Below are 17,151 nucleotides of genomic sequence, written 5' to 3'. Positions count from 1 at the left end.
CTGGCTCCACACTGACCGGGCAAGCCGGCTATGCTAATTTATGTAGATAAACAAACGAACGGTCTGCAACCCTCAGGGTTGGGAGATGAAATGACATTGGAACGAAATAAAATAAAATAAAAAAGATCCAATACACAAACACACACTTGCATGAATAATATGTATCACAGTGAGAAGATGGGACTGCGTTTTTTGCGTTTTCTTTACGCGAATTCATCGCTCTGTGGTGGCCGATGTCTTGAACTGTGTATGTCTGGACAGTAAACACTATTCTAACGCCGCACTGTCGAAAAGATGGGGAATATATTGGTGTGCTTCCCCGGTTCGTCACAGGCTCGCTGTCTTTTATTTCTGTAGTCTAAGATCACCATTGCGATCCTTGTGGGGGGGGCGTTTATTATTGAGCATCTCGAGAGTGAGTTTACAATTTTGTTAACAATAAATGTGCCTCAGACACAGCAAAGGTTTTGGGGTTTTTATTCATTCAAACGCCGAGCTCGAAACAGGTTCACGGTGGTGTGCATCTTTGAATCTATGAAACGAATTAAGGAATGTGGTTAATTTGCATTTGCAAATAAAAACAGACGAAAGAAACGGGCAAGCGGGACGGTTGTGAAATACATTTTTAAAAAGCGTCTTATCTTACCGCGTAGCACCAGGGGACACACGAGACAAATTTAGATTCGTGAACGAGTGCCTTTTATTTATAAACGTTGGGATGATGGGTTATTCTTAATTAAATCCCGCAAGGCTTGTTCGAACTGTATTAATTTAATTGATGATTATTATCCTATTTTTAATTCATTAGAGCTTCAATTTAGTCAATAATTTAATTTGTGTTTTTTTTCTTGTTTTCCTTTTTCTTCCAGATTTATGCAACACGCATCGGAACGGGGGTTCACTCGGCCTCTCCACTGGTGAAAATAAACACCACGCGGCGGTCAATGCCAAGGCGCGCTCGCTGCCGGGTTGAATAAATACACACACAATAAGGGGGGGTTTCTTTTTCATTTGCAATGTGATCGTAAGAACATCGTTGCCTTACGATCTTAGCGGGCCTTTTGCCAATTTTGCTTGCCGCTGCTGTTTTATTTGTTTGAAGAGGCGGTTAATTCGCAACCCCCACCGTTTGCCAGCACAACAACAGTTGCAAGCACCGTAAAGCCTGGTGTGCGTTTTGGTTGTTTGGTTCTGCAAGAGTAGGTAAATTTTGTCGCGTGTAATACGAGCGGGGCCGCGGTCGACGTTTTCAATGCGCAGGGTGCAGGGAAACAAATTGTATAAAAAAACAGATTGGTTTGCATAAAACCAAAATACGCCAATAACTGTCTATGAAGTGTTTTACCGTTTCCAAACTGTTGACGATTGTATTGCAACGCTTTTTTACGCAATTTTGTGGATCTTATTGAACCCACGGCAATGCTGAAATACGATTTTGTGCATTTATTAAATTATTTTTTTATTCGTCATTTTTTTTAGGATTTCTCATAGAATAAGCGCTACAGATGCATGATGATGATGATAACTTATATTTTACTCTAATTTCAATGCTAAAGTCAAAATAATCTTCTAAAATTGACAAATTGAAATGAACATTAAATGAGCTGTACCTAGCATAATAATTAAATATTTAAATTACTCATAATTAATTCTATACATTTGTGTAAATGATTGAGTGAACAACTGTTCATTTTAGTGATGGGCATACTGAATCAGTATGAGTGATTGAGTTAAGAGTTCACAGTGAATCAGTTGAACTAACATTGCGAGGAGTTGATTTTATTCATTTGCGATATAGTTCTTCATGCCGAATATTAACTCATTGACAGTTCGATGAATCAGCCGTGAGTCGTGAGTTCAATAAAGGTTTTAAGCATAAATTTTGATCAATGATTCAACTCTTCACGTCCACTAGTAGTAATTCACTCACAGTGAATCCAATGATTCCGGAGATAAGTGATGCTTTCGATTGTTAAATCTCGGTAACTGGTTTAACTGTTCATTCTGATTTGCAACTTAATTACAAAAATATGCATGACTGAAATCATTGTGATTAGAGTCCTACAAGTCTTGTTTCGTTGTATAGAAACTGCATTTTGCTGTAGGCGGCTGTTAACAATTCATATATTTCATAGAACTTGCACACATTTTTGCTCTTGGTTTATCAATTTGGCTCTTCAAGTGAAACTTTACAAGCATTATTGTAGAATTTAGCTCTTTCGGTCATAAAGTCTGCCGACTGCTGCTTTAGGCCATCCTTTACAGGGTTTACCTATCCAATCCAGCATCGTAACAGCGTTATCGGGTGCCGTAAATACTCATTCGGGCGACGTCAACCCTCAATTGGGCACTGTCCTTTCTATTCCAGACTTGTGAAGTATGAATCGGTCATAGTGATGAATGAAAGCGGCCTATAAGGATTTTTGATCGCAAAAATCTTGTTCGCCAAATTCTTCGTAAAAATCTTGTTTCTCGAAATTCCTGGTCTCAAAAAGCTTGTTTGCAAAATTCTTGGGCGTTAAAATCTTGGGCGTCAATTTCTGGGGTAATGAAGAAGGTCCGGGTCTACCAAAGAATCAACTGAAAAGAACGAAAGAATCGCGATTCACGATCATTTCGTCTAGATGAAAGAACTAGCATGTTCATGTTCATGAAAATGAAGCGTAATGTCCACGCCTAAATGGCATCATAAACAATCACTAGCTGTAATTAAAATGTTATGTATCTACTGTGTTACGCCTTTAAGGGTTACTAACACTTTGCATCTCTTCGTCACCACCTAAGTCGATCTTCATTAGATGTTGTTGTAATTGTGACATAGCCAAATAGTATCTTAGTAGAAACTTCGACTCAAGTGTCATCGCACTTGTCACAACAATTAAGCCCGGTTATAACCTTCGCTTAATGACAATTAAATTAATCAACTTAAAACAAATTAAAACAATTCCATTTCCAGCCTTCCGAGACACCAATGCACGTCGCGTTAACTGACAGACACATTCCCATCTTGTTCTTCCTCTATCTTCTCCAGACACAGGAGCTGTGCACTGCTTCCTATCAGTTAAATTAACCTCCACCGCCGCCGCACCGCAGCAGTGATTCAAGTGGTACACCGTGTGAGTGAATGAAAAGCAAAAAAATATTTACATCAACACACATCTACAGAAAGAAAGGTGCGTTCTTCTTTAGCTCGCAATCGCGTCGTGTTTGTTTGTGCATTTTTTTTCTTTTTTCATCTTAAACGCCGTCTCTTGGGCGAGTCGCGAGTGTCTTGCCTGTTGGTGGTGTGTGCCGCTATCAGCAGCTAACAACAACCGTGTTAGAGAGGCGTAGCGAAGTAGCGTGTGTTGCGGTTGTTGTCGTCGCCCCGCGTACACAGTAGTGTAGAGTGTGTGCCCCGCGCGAGGCCCCGCCGAGAGTGTGATTTTGTGTGCGGGTTGGTTTATTTTTTCACAAAAAGTCAAGTGTTTGAGCTTATGATTAGTGAAGTGTGCGAAGCGCGCGTCCGTAACTGCGTTGGTGCTGGTGTGTAGGATCGCCCGCGTGTGCGTGTGTGTGTTAGAGAGTGATAATAGGGCGTGCGTGTGTGTGTGTGTGCGCGCCTGTACCAAGTTCTCAATTAAGTCGATTCGGAATCGAAGTGGTGGTGGTTGTTCCTTTCGCGCGTTGGTGGTGCCGCAGGGCAAGAAACGGCGCGTGGTTTCTCGCAGGCACAAAATAAAGGGAAGAGCTCCCAATCGACGATCGAATCAAGTGCGCCGGCGGCTCAACGACAGCAGCGCGCGCGAGACCACCAACAACACGCGACGCGATCCCCTTCCTTCGTCGTGGGGTTCCGTGTACATCGATTCGTCGTCGTCGACGAAACTGTTGGACCCGGGCCCCGCTTGGTTGGTTTGGTATTGTGTGTTCGCGCGGGCATTGTTAAAAACAAGTCCGCGATATTTCAGCAATTTCAGTGCGTTCCGAACGCTCCTCCAGCGCGCAGGACCAGTTCTCTCTTTCGGAAGTGGTACGTACAGAGGGTGTTACTGCGATAGGGTGGAGAGGTGTTGATCCACCATTGGGTGTTCTGGTGGTGCTGGTGCTGGTGACGTTTGTGTTATGTTCTTGAGGTTTTTGAGCGGTGGGCTTTGGAGTAGGATGTGAGGTCAGCTGCGATGAAGTACACCCAGTGCAAGTCCTAATCCTAAATCCAAAGCTCTCGAACGTAAGGTGGCGTACTGGGCGTGAAGGTTGCTACTCCCATCGGCACGATGGGACGACTTGTGAGACCCGGATCAATCAGAACTCCTCCAGAATCAGAAGAATGGTGGATGTTATGAAATCAATTGAATGTGTACAGTGGCCCACATTTGCTTACAGTGGGCGCCTCCAACAGTGTCATTTGGTGCATTGATTCTATTGAAGATCGCTGTCCGGTTTTATTGGTTTGTGGGGATATCAAGTGTTGATGGTTACACCTAAATGGTTGACTAATATATGTGAAATGAAATGAAATGAAATGAAAATGATCATCCCCCGTCGTAGGCCCAAATTGGCAATCGAATAGGGAAGGTTGGGTGGGGAAAGTTTGTGATATGACGACTTCAAAAGGGTGCAAACCTTCGCCAGTGCAGTGCTCCTACCGCACGCTGCCCCGGGGAACCGGATTGGAACGGTGCCAAACGTTTGGACAAACAGGAGCGCGCGTTCCCTTATGAAGCAAGGTCGTGGCAAGGTGGCAAATAAACGAAGTTGCCACCTTTTCGCAATGACGGAAAAAACCCCTCGATCAAAGTGTGTTTGCCTGTCCTCGGGCATGAGTGTATAGCAAGGTATCGCGAAAAGGCAACAAAAAGAGATCTCAAATCAATAGGAATAAAGGTTTAGAGATGGCAAAAACGGATGCCCGAAAGCATCGCTTTTCTAGCGTTTCTAGCGGCTACAACGCGTGCTATCACGTGCTTCTAGTTGTCCCACTGATCAAATGGTGTGCTGTGCCGCCCCTGTAGGCGATGTTGGAAAACTGTTCCGCAGTTACGAGAGCAGGCTGCCTATTAACAGGTTATCAATTGAGCAGCCGTATCATCAACAAGCACAAGCACAGTGCGGGCTAAAAATAGCACATTTTTCACTACCGATCAAACCCTTCAACATAGGCGCGCGGTTAGTTCTAGGCGAGAAGCCTTGAAAATAGTGTTTTCCGCCTGTGGATGGTGGATGTCTGGTACCGCTTGTTGGGTGGTTACTACATGATGAGAATTCCCAGTCCGAGGTCGACACAGCTCGCTGTGTTTGTATGGTGCATGAGATAGATAAGCAGGGTGGATGATTTATGGTATGCAAACATGGTGCTTAATGTTCTTCTTCTGGATGATCTGTTGGTTGAGAGGTTTTTGAGATTTGGCCAGAAAGATGATGCAAACGGATGTACGTAACACTTGAGTTATCTACAGGCTTGTTCCTTGTTCCGAAATTCTGAAACATTAGGAGATGATGAATTGTATCAGCAGTGTGGAGAAGCAAACTTCAGAATTTCAGAACTTCAACCAAACACAAAGAAACGAATTCGGAAATCTCCACCTTAGGAAACCCTGACTGACTCAACCAAAAGTGATCTCAATATGCCCGATTTTCCCCGCTTTGTGTTGTTAACCGATAGGCGCCCATCATGGGAAACAAAATAATCTTCCCAGCAACCCTAACATCATCAAAACCGTCCAAATTGTGTTCCCAACAAAACAAAACATTCAATAGTGCGCCACATACTGGGCGGCGTCAATGTCCTAATTTATGAGTAATAACCTCTCACTCAACGGCACTCTCGAGCGCTGGCCACGTCATTGGGTACACTTCATTGAACCAATTTGCGGAATTGCCTGCTATTAAAATGTTAGGCCCCCGGCGCTGAAGTAGAACACCGATGGAGGGAATTGGACCTCGAAGGGTTTGGTTCACGGGACTTCACGCACAAGGACACACTGAAAAGGGGGGGAAGCGACGATATCTATTAGTAAGATTCTCCGGGTCGGGGCGAGGTCTTGTTTATGAGTCCGGCATATGGACCTATGTCGGGGAAGTGTTACCATTTATTGGATTGTCGTCGTCTTCGGGTGTGTGCCTGTTTGCTCTGTTCTGGCACCCAAAAAAATATACGGTACGAGGGTGCGTGACGGTTGTTCGTGATGGGTGAAATTCGCAAGGTTTTTGCTTTTCGTACGAGCGCCTGATAACACGACCAGCAAAGTAAACGAACTCCGGAGAGGTCTTACCGTATCGGTGACCTAGTTTTGTTTTGGAGTTGTTTGCTTTCCGATGCGAAGGAGGGAGGTTAAGGTGCTGTTTGGTGTTAGAGCGGACAGGTTTACACAAAGTGACGAATCAAGTTAGAATGTGTCTTTTGCTTGTTTCTGACTTGTTTGAATATTGTTCAATTTTGCGTGTCCTCCAGATCACTTGTTGAATAATGTATCGCTAACAGAATAAACCATTCCGCTATGGTGATGGTAATAGTATACTTCCATACCTTCCTGAATCCTAGCTGGTGCCACTGCTTGCTGCTGCTTGACGTTTCGGCATAAATCTCACCGATTTATGGACATTGGAAATCCTGGTTTTGATTGTAAACAGTACCTCTGAACAGAGCGCATTTGCATTAAACGGACGCTAATTGCTATACGTGTGCCCGCCCGCACAGCGTGATCGCGACTGGGATGCGTCAACAGTGTCAGAAGTTTGTTTAGGTAGCGCACTGCACTCATGTCTTTAGTGCGCAATGATTTCTAGAGTGGAATGCGTTGCCTCTCATATCATAATGACATTTCAGAGGAGATATTAGTGCCTGGTTATTGAAATAGGAATAACAGACAAGAAGTTCTGCTACAAAAGAGTAGCTTTTTGAATTCCTTTCTCAATAGAATTCATGCATAATATCTGCATACATCAACAGATCGGAAAAGTTTAAACAAATCTCAGCCCGTGTGATGTAATGATGTGTCTGACAAACTGCCGAGACACGCACAACATGTCAACACCGGCTGATATAAAATGGTGTTCTCGCAAAAAACAGCTCTCTCCTTTACTTGCACGTTTGCCCGTAGATTAGGTTTCCTCTGCGCACCTGTTTAGTTGATGCGTGGACAATGTAGCCGCACGCATTAACATGTGTCGGGGCGCATCCACGAATCAACCATATCGGGTATCCTATCGCTTCGACGTGTGCTTGTTGCACGCGGCCCTTCCACCACCGCGCTTGTCTGTTCGACATCGCTAGAACATAAATCATGGAATCGGTTAACATGGTAGCATCGCGTGTGGTGTAGAATCATTGAAAGGGGAGGCAGCAGAGGTACCGCAGGGAAGCAACCCTGATTGGCAGCGACGAGGCGAAGCATGTGTATACCATTAGTGTCGGTTTGCGTTTCATTACCACAGCCAGTGCAGCAAGAAACATCGGCTCGAAGGTGTGATGGTGGTGGTCGGTGTTTGCGGTGGGCAGGTTCCGGTAGCGATAAGCTCACCACTGCCCGCTTCAAGTACTGAGCTCTGGGTGAGAATAAAAACGAAGCGCTTGTGCGTGTGTGCGGTTGGGGGCCGAGTTGGTCGTGATCTTCCACTCGTCATGTCAGGGCACTAATGAACGTGCATTTCATTTTTTTTTACCACTATTCTAAGCGCTTTAGGTATGACAGATGAACAGAATGGAAATGCATTTCAGCCTGGTATCCGTTCTCATTTTAGAGCTCGTGGTTTGTTCAATGATTTGTAGCAATTGATATAGCCTACGATATTTCTGCATTATATGATAATTGTGAAAAATGCGTATGAGATACGTGTTTATTGCTAGAGTTAAAGATAATAACAATACAGGGTTTTCCAAGTCAGTTTGGAATGTAAACGTTGTTATTTACCGCATCCAAGATGTTTTTCAACAGCTGTCAAATCGTTTATTTGCTTCAAAATGAAAATTCAGTTTGAACACATGATTTTCAACACATAACAAAGAACTTTCAAACTCAATCCAGCTTGAGTCGTGTTGAAAATCATGTTGGAGAAATTAAAAATAATTGTCATGGAAATGAAGTGTCAGATTGATGTGGAACAACATTTTGCATGCGGTGAATAACAATGTTTACATTCGAAACTGACTTGGAAAACCCTGTAAGTCGCTGAAAGCCAAGCAAACTAAACTTGTTAAAAGCAAGCCTTGACCGACAATGGTTGTTGTGCAAAAGAAGAAGATCTCTGGGGATAAAAGATACGTCAGAATATTAATGATTTTTGCTTATAAGTACTTATAAAAACGCTCAAGCATCAAGTTTTAGGTACCAAGCGATCGGTATATCTTGATTGATATCATTCGATGCTAAAATAAGCCCTTTTAATGACATTTACCGTCATTGGGGCCCTTTCCGTTTTAAGTTCGTAGGCTGAAATTTCAACCTGTCAGCTGTTTGCATTGTATAGCAGTTTTCGAGCAGCTATCAAAGTGAGTATAATATACAAGTGGGCTTATCCCAAGGTGTAACAATTCAGAAGGCTGGTTTTTAGCGCTTCTGTTTCTGATTGAAGATTTTAAGAGTGTTTTGTGTATTCGTCAAGCCTCCAGAAAGCTTGTGTGTTTCAAAAGTTTTCACCCATCCTGTCAAAAAATGATATTCAAATTTGGTTTAAATAAACTTGCTATGAGACCACCTGGACTACATACACTTTGATTCTGGATACCATCACCTGATCTCTTTAATTCACCTTGGGATAAATGTAAACACCAACTTATTTTGCCATTTTTCCGGGCAGGTACTCTAATCTAATTCTAGCTTTGAGGCTAAAATAATCTAGACTGGAAATTGCAGGCTTGTTTACATGATTTCAGCCTCCAACTGTCATACTATATTCAAAAAGCTGACTAGAATCGTTAAGGTTTCCATAATCAGATAATTTCAAGCAAAATAGTATTTAAAATATTTTAAAATTTATAATATAATGGAATATATTTTTTTAATAATCAAGACATCAACAGAGATTTGAATGCAAAACAACCTAATATTCGCGGGGAAATCGATTGCCTATCAATTAGCCAGAATATGATATAAATTGTCGGGATGTATCCAAACTAAAATAGAAATCGGTCAATTGAAGATGATAAGTAGAAATGGATGTGAACGAGCAATTGCCGTAATATTTCGGTAAAGCCTATTTTGTACCCCGGAGAAGCATTATAAATTGTAATATGTTTGATTACATCCACAAATAGTGGCTTATGATCAGCAGTAATAAGATTGCCACATGATCATTGACAAATAATTAGCAAAATGTTGAGTTGTTTTTACATAATAATTCCATTCTAATGAAAGTTCATTTCCAAATCAGACGTTTTAACCTTGTCGACAAACAAATCCTATTAGAGTAACAAGTTGGTATTTGAACACTACTTCGAAGAACATATTTTCCAGCTTATCTTACTAGTGTCTGCAGGATTGGATAGGCACAGGTTATTAGGCAATGTACGGCTTTGCGTTTCATTAAAATTACTTGCACTTATTTCGGCATTGATTCCTGACATAATAGATGTAGTTGCATGGTTTTAATCCAAATGATTCAAATTCAGATATTATAGAATCCACTTCTGACGATAATATTTCTTTTCCACACATTTATTTGAATCCATTTAAAATCATTCAACGCAACTCAAAGCTCCGCAGCACGTTGCGCTATGCTATGTTGCATTGAATAATTTCTTCATCCATTTTACTTGATCTAATGAGCTTATAAAACTGTTCGATGCACTTACCCCGATCGCTCACTTTAGCACACGCCGGGCTCGCCTTATGGCTTCATTAAACAACCAAACAAGCAGCGAGGTGGTGGTGGTGGTGGGTAGGCTGGGCACCCGGTGTGTCCTATCGTGGTTTGGCTTTTCGTCCGCCATCCAAACGGAAAACATCACTCAAACAGAGCCTGCCGGTTTGGTGTGATAGTAGCCTGCAAGAAGAAGAAGAAGAAGAAGCGTGTGGTGGTGACCGAGACCGGTTCGCACGACGATGGTGGCGGAACGCTATAAATCATGTGTACCACCGCATACACGATCGGTCCCCGGCTCCAGCTGAGCGCTCTCACCACGAGCGTGGCCGCTGCATGTGTGTGTGCATCATGCAGCGGCCAACTCATTGGAAAATACATTTTAAAATGTAAAACATCGCGACAGGGGGAATAAAACAATGAAGAAAAAAAAACGCTCCGTATGGTGCACACTGCTACGTTCAAGTGTGTGTGTATCGGTCGTGTGGTGGTTGTGCTTTATCGACAGCCTTCTAATGATTGTAATTAATTTAATGCAGCTTTTCAATGCAACGCATTTGGGGCGACCCCAACAGAAACATTCCCCTCCCCGCTACTGTTTGTGACGGTGGCAGCGGAGGGATGCATTGCGTGATGTGTACACGCAGTGCAACAACACAAAGAAACAAAACGAAAACGGAACCAGGCGAGGCTGCTCGGTTCGCATGTGCAAGCGCATGCTCGGAAGCGAATAAATAGATAAGAAGGTGCGAGAGGTTAGGGTGGTGGAGGAGGTTGGTGGTGGTGCTCCAAAAGAATTAATATCTATGCGCTATGCGTCAATGCCGGTTGCCCATTTTCATGTTGCCTACCCTCACCCCCCCTCAGGTTTCCCTTTCGGCATGTCCTCGCACTGTTTGTCGCATGGTTGCCACACTGTTACCGCGCCACCATTACCGTGTGGCGGCCTGCCAGCTGTGTGCCAGTTTCCTTTGCCGGCAACGCTCGAACCGACCCGGTCGAAAGAGGCGAGGAAGAGCAACAAGGGGGTGGTTGCACACGGTTTCTCTTTTTCAATTATTTAATAATTGTAATCAATTGAAAATTTATGCGCGAAACGTGTTTGCAAACGTGGCCGCGTGGATTGTTGGCGTCGGAGAGAAAGAACGCACTGGTGTAGAAATTAATCTGCCACATTTTTTGTTGCGTCTCTTCTGCTGTGCAAACGGCAACCTGTAGCATAGAAAACCCGCTTCTACCGCGATGTGTACTTTTATTACACGGGTACACCTCGCCGGGGATCGACAGCGATCGATGTCGTCGTCGGATGCTGTCGGAATGTCGCGGTATCCAATGCGGGACCCTTAAATCATCCCTCCCTCGGGCAGCAGTATCATTTTGTGTCGATTTCCTTCCCTGTGTTTCGTTGAAACGGGCAAAGAAGGACAAAAAAACCCCTGCGAGCACCCGACACTCTCGATCAAGCGTTCGCGTAACGTCGTTAGGCATTATAGACTCGCTCGTCCACCGCAGTAGTCACCGCGTCAGCCCCGAGAGCATAATAGAAGAGGGGAGGGGGGGTCTGAAGTTTAATTAGGTGGTGAAATACATTTCCGCTTTGGAGCAGGCGAGTCGCTGCTGCTGCTGATGGTGCTAAAACCGGTGGCGCCGGAAGTGATCGGTTTCGTGATCGTGTGCCGCGTGGGTATCGGCTACCAGTGTTGTTGCTCGCGGGTTGTTGCCGCAAAGGGTAACGAAATTCGAAAAAAACGGGTGATCGACAGCAGTTTATCACTTAGCGGAGCGCGTCGGACATGCTGTTTCTTCGTATCTTATCGTAAAAGGATATGTACAATTTATCGGCGCTGGGAGATTAAATTTTATCAGCGTATGAATATTATGACTTGTCGGGGTAAGATTCAGATTCTGGGAGGTGTAAAGTACATGCCAATGATGCTGCGGTGGATCAACTTTGAAAGGCTAATCTAGTTGAAGTTCTCTATTTCGTTACAAGCTAGGTTAGATGTATTGGCCTTACTGCAGGAGTAGTACGATGTTATAAATTCTTAGTGCGAAGTTATCTGGTTAACATCAGACGTCTTTCGACGTTACATATCTGATGTACCTAAGAAGCTTCGTAGGGAATCGTAGGGAAATTCGTAGAGAAAGAATCAATGAAATCCAGAAGAAGACTTCGTACGGACTTCATTGATTTAACAACAGCAGAATAGTCCTGTATGGAGGCTTTGGATTGAACCCTTGACGGGCATGTTGTTAGACGACGACCTACCTGATGTAGCAGGATATGTAAATAAATTCTCATTTTGTTTGTTGTTATTTGCCTTGCTTGTAAGGACTCGTTGCATTTGAGCTTAATTCGTCTTTTTTCTGTTAATTTTCGGCCAGTTAAAGTGTGTTTTATAGCCGATTTTATTGGTCAGTTTCATCTTGAGATTTGAGCAGTTGCAGTCGTTTTCTTTAACTACTATTTTAACAAATAATTTTTTTTTATTCAGGAGTAATGGTCCAAAAAGGCCGTATTGCTTAAAACAAATTAATTTTAACAAAAATTAATCTGAACTGCAATTTGTTTGCCGTATTTTAAATTGTTAGTGCTTGTTCTACCTATTTACACTCCTGCAACATCAAAATTCTACACAGCAAATTTTCTCATCCTGCTTCAGTAAAGTTTTTTACTGAAACGGTTCAGTATTAGAATATTTTACTGATTTTCAGCATAAATGTCATTTTTTACTGATTTTCAGTAAAACAATTTACTGAATGCATTTCAGTAATACATATATTACTGAAAATCAGTAAAATAAGTGTCAAATTAGTCGTTTCACTGGATATCAGTAAAACAAATTACTGAAAATGCAGCAATCCATTCTGTCAAATCGACCTGTCAGTCAGATCATCAAAACAAAACAATGCGATAGCCACTTGCTCGTGATGTGCAAAAAGTTGATTTTGTAGGCGTTTACAGGCACCCTGGTGAAATTTCAGGTGGTATTTCGGCTAACGGGAGTAATTTGAAACAATTGGCAGCCGTGTTGGTGTGTAAAATGTTTGCTACAATCCACTGTGCGTGCTGAAATTGCGTGGTGTCTGTGAGCGCTTACTGAACCATCTACACTTGCGGCGGTGAAATACCGTATAAAAACTTTATAAAACAACACGAAACATGTATTTATATGAACTGAGCGACTGGCAATATCTGCGCATCAATAAAAACTCAATTTAAAAGAAGTATTTCGTCATTTTTTAATCGCTACCAACTACTGAATAATCAGTAATATGAGAATGGCTTTGCTGGGATTTCAGTAAACGAGCTGTCATTTTGGTGAGCATCGGACATTACTGAATGATTCAGTAAACATTCTTTTTACTGAAAGGATTACTGAAACTTCAGTTAAAAAAATTTCAGTAAAATTTTACTGAAGTTCAGTAAAAAAAGTTTTCTGTGTAAGGAGATGCAACCATGCCTTAACCAAATATTGGTAAAATTCAATATTTTTGATAATTTGTAGGTTTGTTACAAACTACAAATTGAGTAATGAATCTATTTTGATAAAAAACAAACAAGGGACATCTATTTTGATAATAAAATAACAATATATTCGAGCCAGGACCTAAAAGTCGTGCAAATTATGTAATATCATTTCTATATTTTTAGTGGAAAATACTCTAATGCTGAAGAATTATCTCTTAATGGATGGTGGTACTAGCAGTAGATGCTGAAAATACTCTTATGTTTCAAATTCAGTTCACTATTATAATATATCACTTTATAGATCGTGGAACTAGCAGTAGAATTTCATTAACGGGTTATTTCTTGAGATTTTCACGATATCTCAATGTCCTCAAAGGTTGAAAGTAACTTTTTTTTATTTCAAGACAATCTGGATACTAATGAACACGAAATATTACAATAATAGCAACATTGGATTATTTTTCTGAAGATGTTGGAAAAACTTTGGTTATTCATTTTCTAACAACGAATTCAGTGGGTTTGTTCGACTTAAAGAACCAAGCAGAGCTTTACTTCTAACATCAGACAGGAATTTACTCTTAATTTCTCAATACAGTTTTGCTGGGTTAGTCTGAATGCCACATCAAGTACAAAAATCTAGACACCAGAACCAAACAGAGTAACTGAAACAAAAAAAATCCTCAAACGCGCTTATAAATAGACGTTCACACTTCAAACAAAACTTCCATTTGTTTGATAGCCTGCAGTAGCAGCTATCATGAGCATAACATACTGAGCATTCTCGACTCATTTGTAGCACCACCAGTGTTGTACTCCTACCGATCAACAACCTTGCAAAGTCACTCAGATGCACACTCACCCATATCCCCTGAAAAAACTCTGCTTTCACTCACTAACCTATCTTTGTTTTTGTTTTCTCTCCGTTTATCCCTCTCGCCACCCCTCGCTGGTGGATAGATTTTATTTTTATGACACCACCGGCCGCAAGCAGCAAAAATCGTGTGGATGCGCGTGTGTTTTGACGGGCTGTGCTTCGCGTCACGGCGCCCGGCCGTCGAGCAGGAGACGCAGACGGTCCTGTGCGGCGCAACCGCACTCGACGCCCAGCAGCTCGGCCGGCTGCTGAAGTACACGAACTTCGCGTCCCCCGCCGCCGTACCCGTCTCGGCTGCGCCCCGGTTCGGCGACGTGCTGCTGCCCTCCTCGGTTCCGGCCGCGAAGAAGACTGCCGCGTCCGCGACAGCTGCATCGACCGACGCATCAGTCAGCGCGCACGGTTTCGCGAGTTCAGATCGTTCGGTGGCGCGTAGCAGCAGCAGCAGCAGTAGGTGCGAACAGTCCGCGAGTGTACCGCGCGACCGCAACGATCGCGACGGCAAGATGAGCGACCAGAGCGCGTCAGCGACGGCCCCGGTACCGTCGGACGCGTCCGACACGGTGAATAACAACCTGGACGCGGGCACGGTCAACAGCTACAAGCAGCTGGCCCAGCTGCAGGGCGACCAGCAGGTCCAGGGCATCCTGCAGAACCTGTTCATCGGCGATGGGGAGGCGCTCGGGCTGTCCCCGCAGGTGCAGGAGCTGCTCAAGGTCGTGCAGGCGAAGGACATCCGCATCCGGGAGCTGGAGGATATGCTGCGCCAGAAGCACGACGAGGTGGCTGAGTTGCGCAGCCACCTGGACAAGTTCCAGAGCGTGTTCCGGACGAGCGGTGGGGCGACGGGAGTTTCGCCCGGTGGCCGCAAGCTCGGCACGCACGGCGGTGTCCAGCGACAGCGTGCCCAGGGTATTTCGGCGGAGCCGCAGAGCGAAAGTTCGGTGCTGGAGCTGATGCACGTCACGTTCCCGAAGTATGATAAGGAAGAAAGGTAAGTCAGACAGATTGTTTGGGGCTTTTAAGTGGAAAACCTTGTGCAAGGAAATGTTCCTGTGTATAAACTCTTGGTGCAGAATACTCAAGTGCTTCAAATCAAGCTTGATGGGACGTCAACAAACCTGTGGTAGTTCTCATATTTGCCTTCGTCCTACCTGCTTGCGTTGAAAAATCAATTACAATCCGTACCGATCCAAATCAGTAACTTCTCAGTATCCAGTAGCCACCTTAGCAGCAAAGGTAGCGCAACTTGTTCTGACCTCGTTCTCGATTTTTGCGTCCTACCCTCAGTCTCAGTGTCCCACTCGGTCGCCGTCACAACCTCGCTAGAAACACGTCAGTCGCGTACAAACGACTCAATTGTTAGACCCCACTGTCTTAGTAGACGGGGGGGTGATGTCGTCTCGCATTCAAGTGTAACTGATTCAGCCCGCGTCCGTATCGCGGTACAAGGATCGCCTGTGTGTACTACCGTGAGCTATCTTGCTTTTCGATCAATTAGAGCACACGCGGTCGATCGCAAGATGCATCGCGCGCGCAGCTGGGTCTGCTTTTGGTGGTGTGCAAGTGGCCATGGAGTGCTGCCTGCGTAATGCAGTTGCTGATGATGCGATCGCTTCCGATGTTCGACCGATGGGAAATGAAACGTGCTGAATTCAGTGGTCGCGCGAAGCATGGATTTTTGTGGAAATGGGGATGTACTAGTTTTTTTTGTTTTTGTACCATTGAAGTCGTGGTTGATTTTACATGTTTGCATAAAATCTAGGTTCAAAGATAAAAAATAGGAGAGCAGAATAGATATTTTTTCAACGTCTATCAGGTATACTAAATGTTTCCCTTCGAGTTGTCGATTTCGAGGTTAAGATCATGTTTTTGTGTTATATAAAAAATTCACTTTGGAGTTCATTTGAATCGACGAATAGAGTCGTAATCAGAATAATCTAAGCTTGTGTGGCAGTTTCCTATTAAATGTGAGTTATATTGATGTATGTGATATCTTTCAACTAGCGATGTGCACATTGAGTCAGGAACCAAAGAGTTAAATTGTGAGCTTGAGTTTGAATTGAGTATTTGGGGCGATGAGTAATTCATTAACAATAACTTCAATAATTCATGAATTAAGTAACACTTCAGAGAGTAGAATCTTGATGATTCATTAATTCTTCATGCCAAATATTTATACTATGAATCAATCTTCAGTTGAATTACTCTTTATAGAACCGACTCTTCATAAGTAATGCGAAAAGTCTCTATTCATACTAATAACTAGCGTACAGTGAATAAAATATTGCATGAATTAAATAATTCTCAAAAGAGTTCAATCTTGAAGTCTTATTGAGTTCTCCACACAGACTAGTAGTAACTCCTTCATATTAGTTTTTCCTGACACTTAATGGGTTATTTGATGATTTCAATGGCCATTCTAACTCATTCAAACGAATTCTTCTCTTTCAATTCTTGATATTCAGACAATGGGTGGCTACATTTTTTTGTAGAATAGTTCTAGAATAGAATTCAAAATCCGAAAAGAATAAGCTTGTTCATTTTGATTCAATTCACGGTGCTGTGCGGTAATTCCCATAACTAGTTTCTTTCATTTTTGTTCGTACTTTGGTGCCTTCTTTCTTCAAGAAATCCTTAACATTATTTTAAATCCATGTCCTCGTTCTCAAGAAATCATCGAAATTTACGATTTAAAGATTTAACATTATCTGTATTTCTTAAGTCTATCTAATTACCAATCCCAAGCCATTTCCTTAGAACCTGCAACGTCTACCACAATAGACCTTGCAACGTCTACCCTTCATTAAGTGGCATTTTTTAAACCTCACCTTAAGGGTGGTCTCTTACATCGGCTCTCCCTCTAGTTAATTGTGACTTATCTCAAGTGTGTGCTCGTAATGGGCCGTTTTTATCACTATCATTCCTTTGTACGTATTTAATTTTGCAACCGTCTGGGTCGCCGATGGGTGAGCTTTTTTAAAGATTGCTTTGGCTATCCCAAGCCTTTAGCTGCAAGTGTGTG

General features: G+C 42.9%; 1 protein-coding gene across 16 annotated transcripts in view; it reads left to right on the top strand.

Moving 5' to 3' along the window:
* The window catches only part of LOC1279830 (cGMP-dependent protein kinase, isozyme 2 forms cD4/T1/T3A/T3B), a 130,095-nt gene that overhangs the window by 8,584 nt on the left and 104,360 nt on the right, over positions 1–17,151 (top strand). For 11 of the 16 annotated variants that reach the window (XM_061659475.1, XM_061659472.1, XM_061659480.1 and 8 more), the window contains exons 2-3: positions 3,032–4,012; positions 14,210–15,120. In XM_061659475.1, the coding sequence (XP_061515459.1) occupies positions 14,258–15,120 (863 nt within the window). In that variant the 5' untranslated portion in view covers positions 3,032–4,012; positions 14,210–14,257. Of the gene's footprint in view, positions 1–869; positions 1,204–2,956; positions 4,013–14,209; positions 15,121–17,151 lie in introns of all 16 variants that reach the window. The other 5 variants (XM_061659482.1, XM_061659479.1, XM_061659478.1 and 2 more) reach the window with 3 other exon arrangements.

This window comes from Anopheles gambiae, chromosome 3 (assembly GCF_943734735.2).
Source record: "Anopheles gambiae chromosome 3, idAnoGambNW_F1_1, whole genome shotgun sequence".
Lineage (NCBI taxonomy): Eukaryota > Metazoa > Arthropoda > Insecta > Diptera > Culicidae > Anopheles > Anopheles gambiae.
The sequence above is the reverse complement of the archived record's forward strand: the minus strand, read 5'-3'. Positions and strand labels throughout refer to the sequence as shown.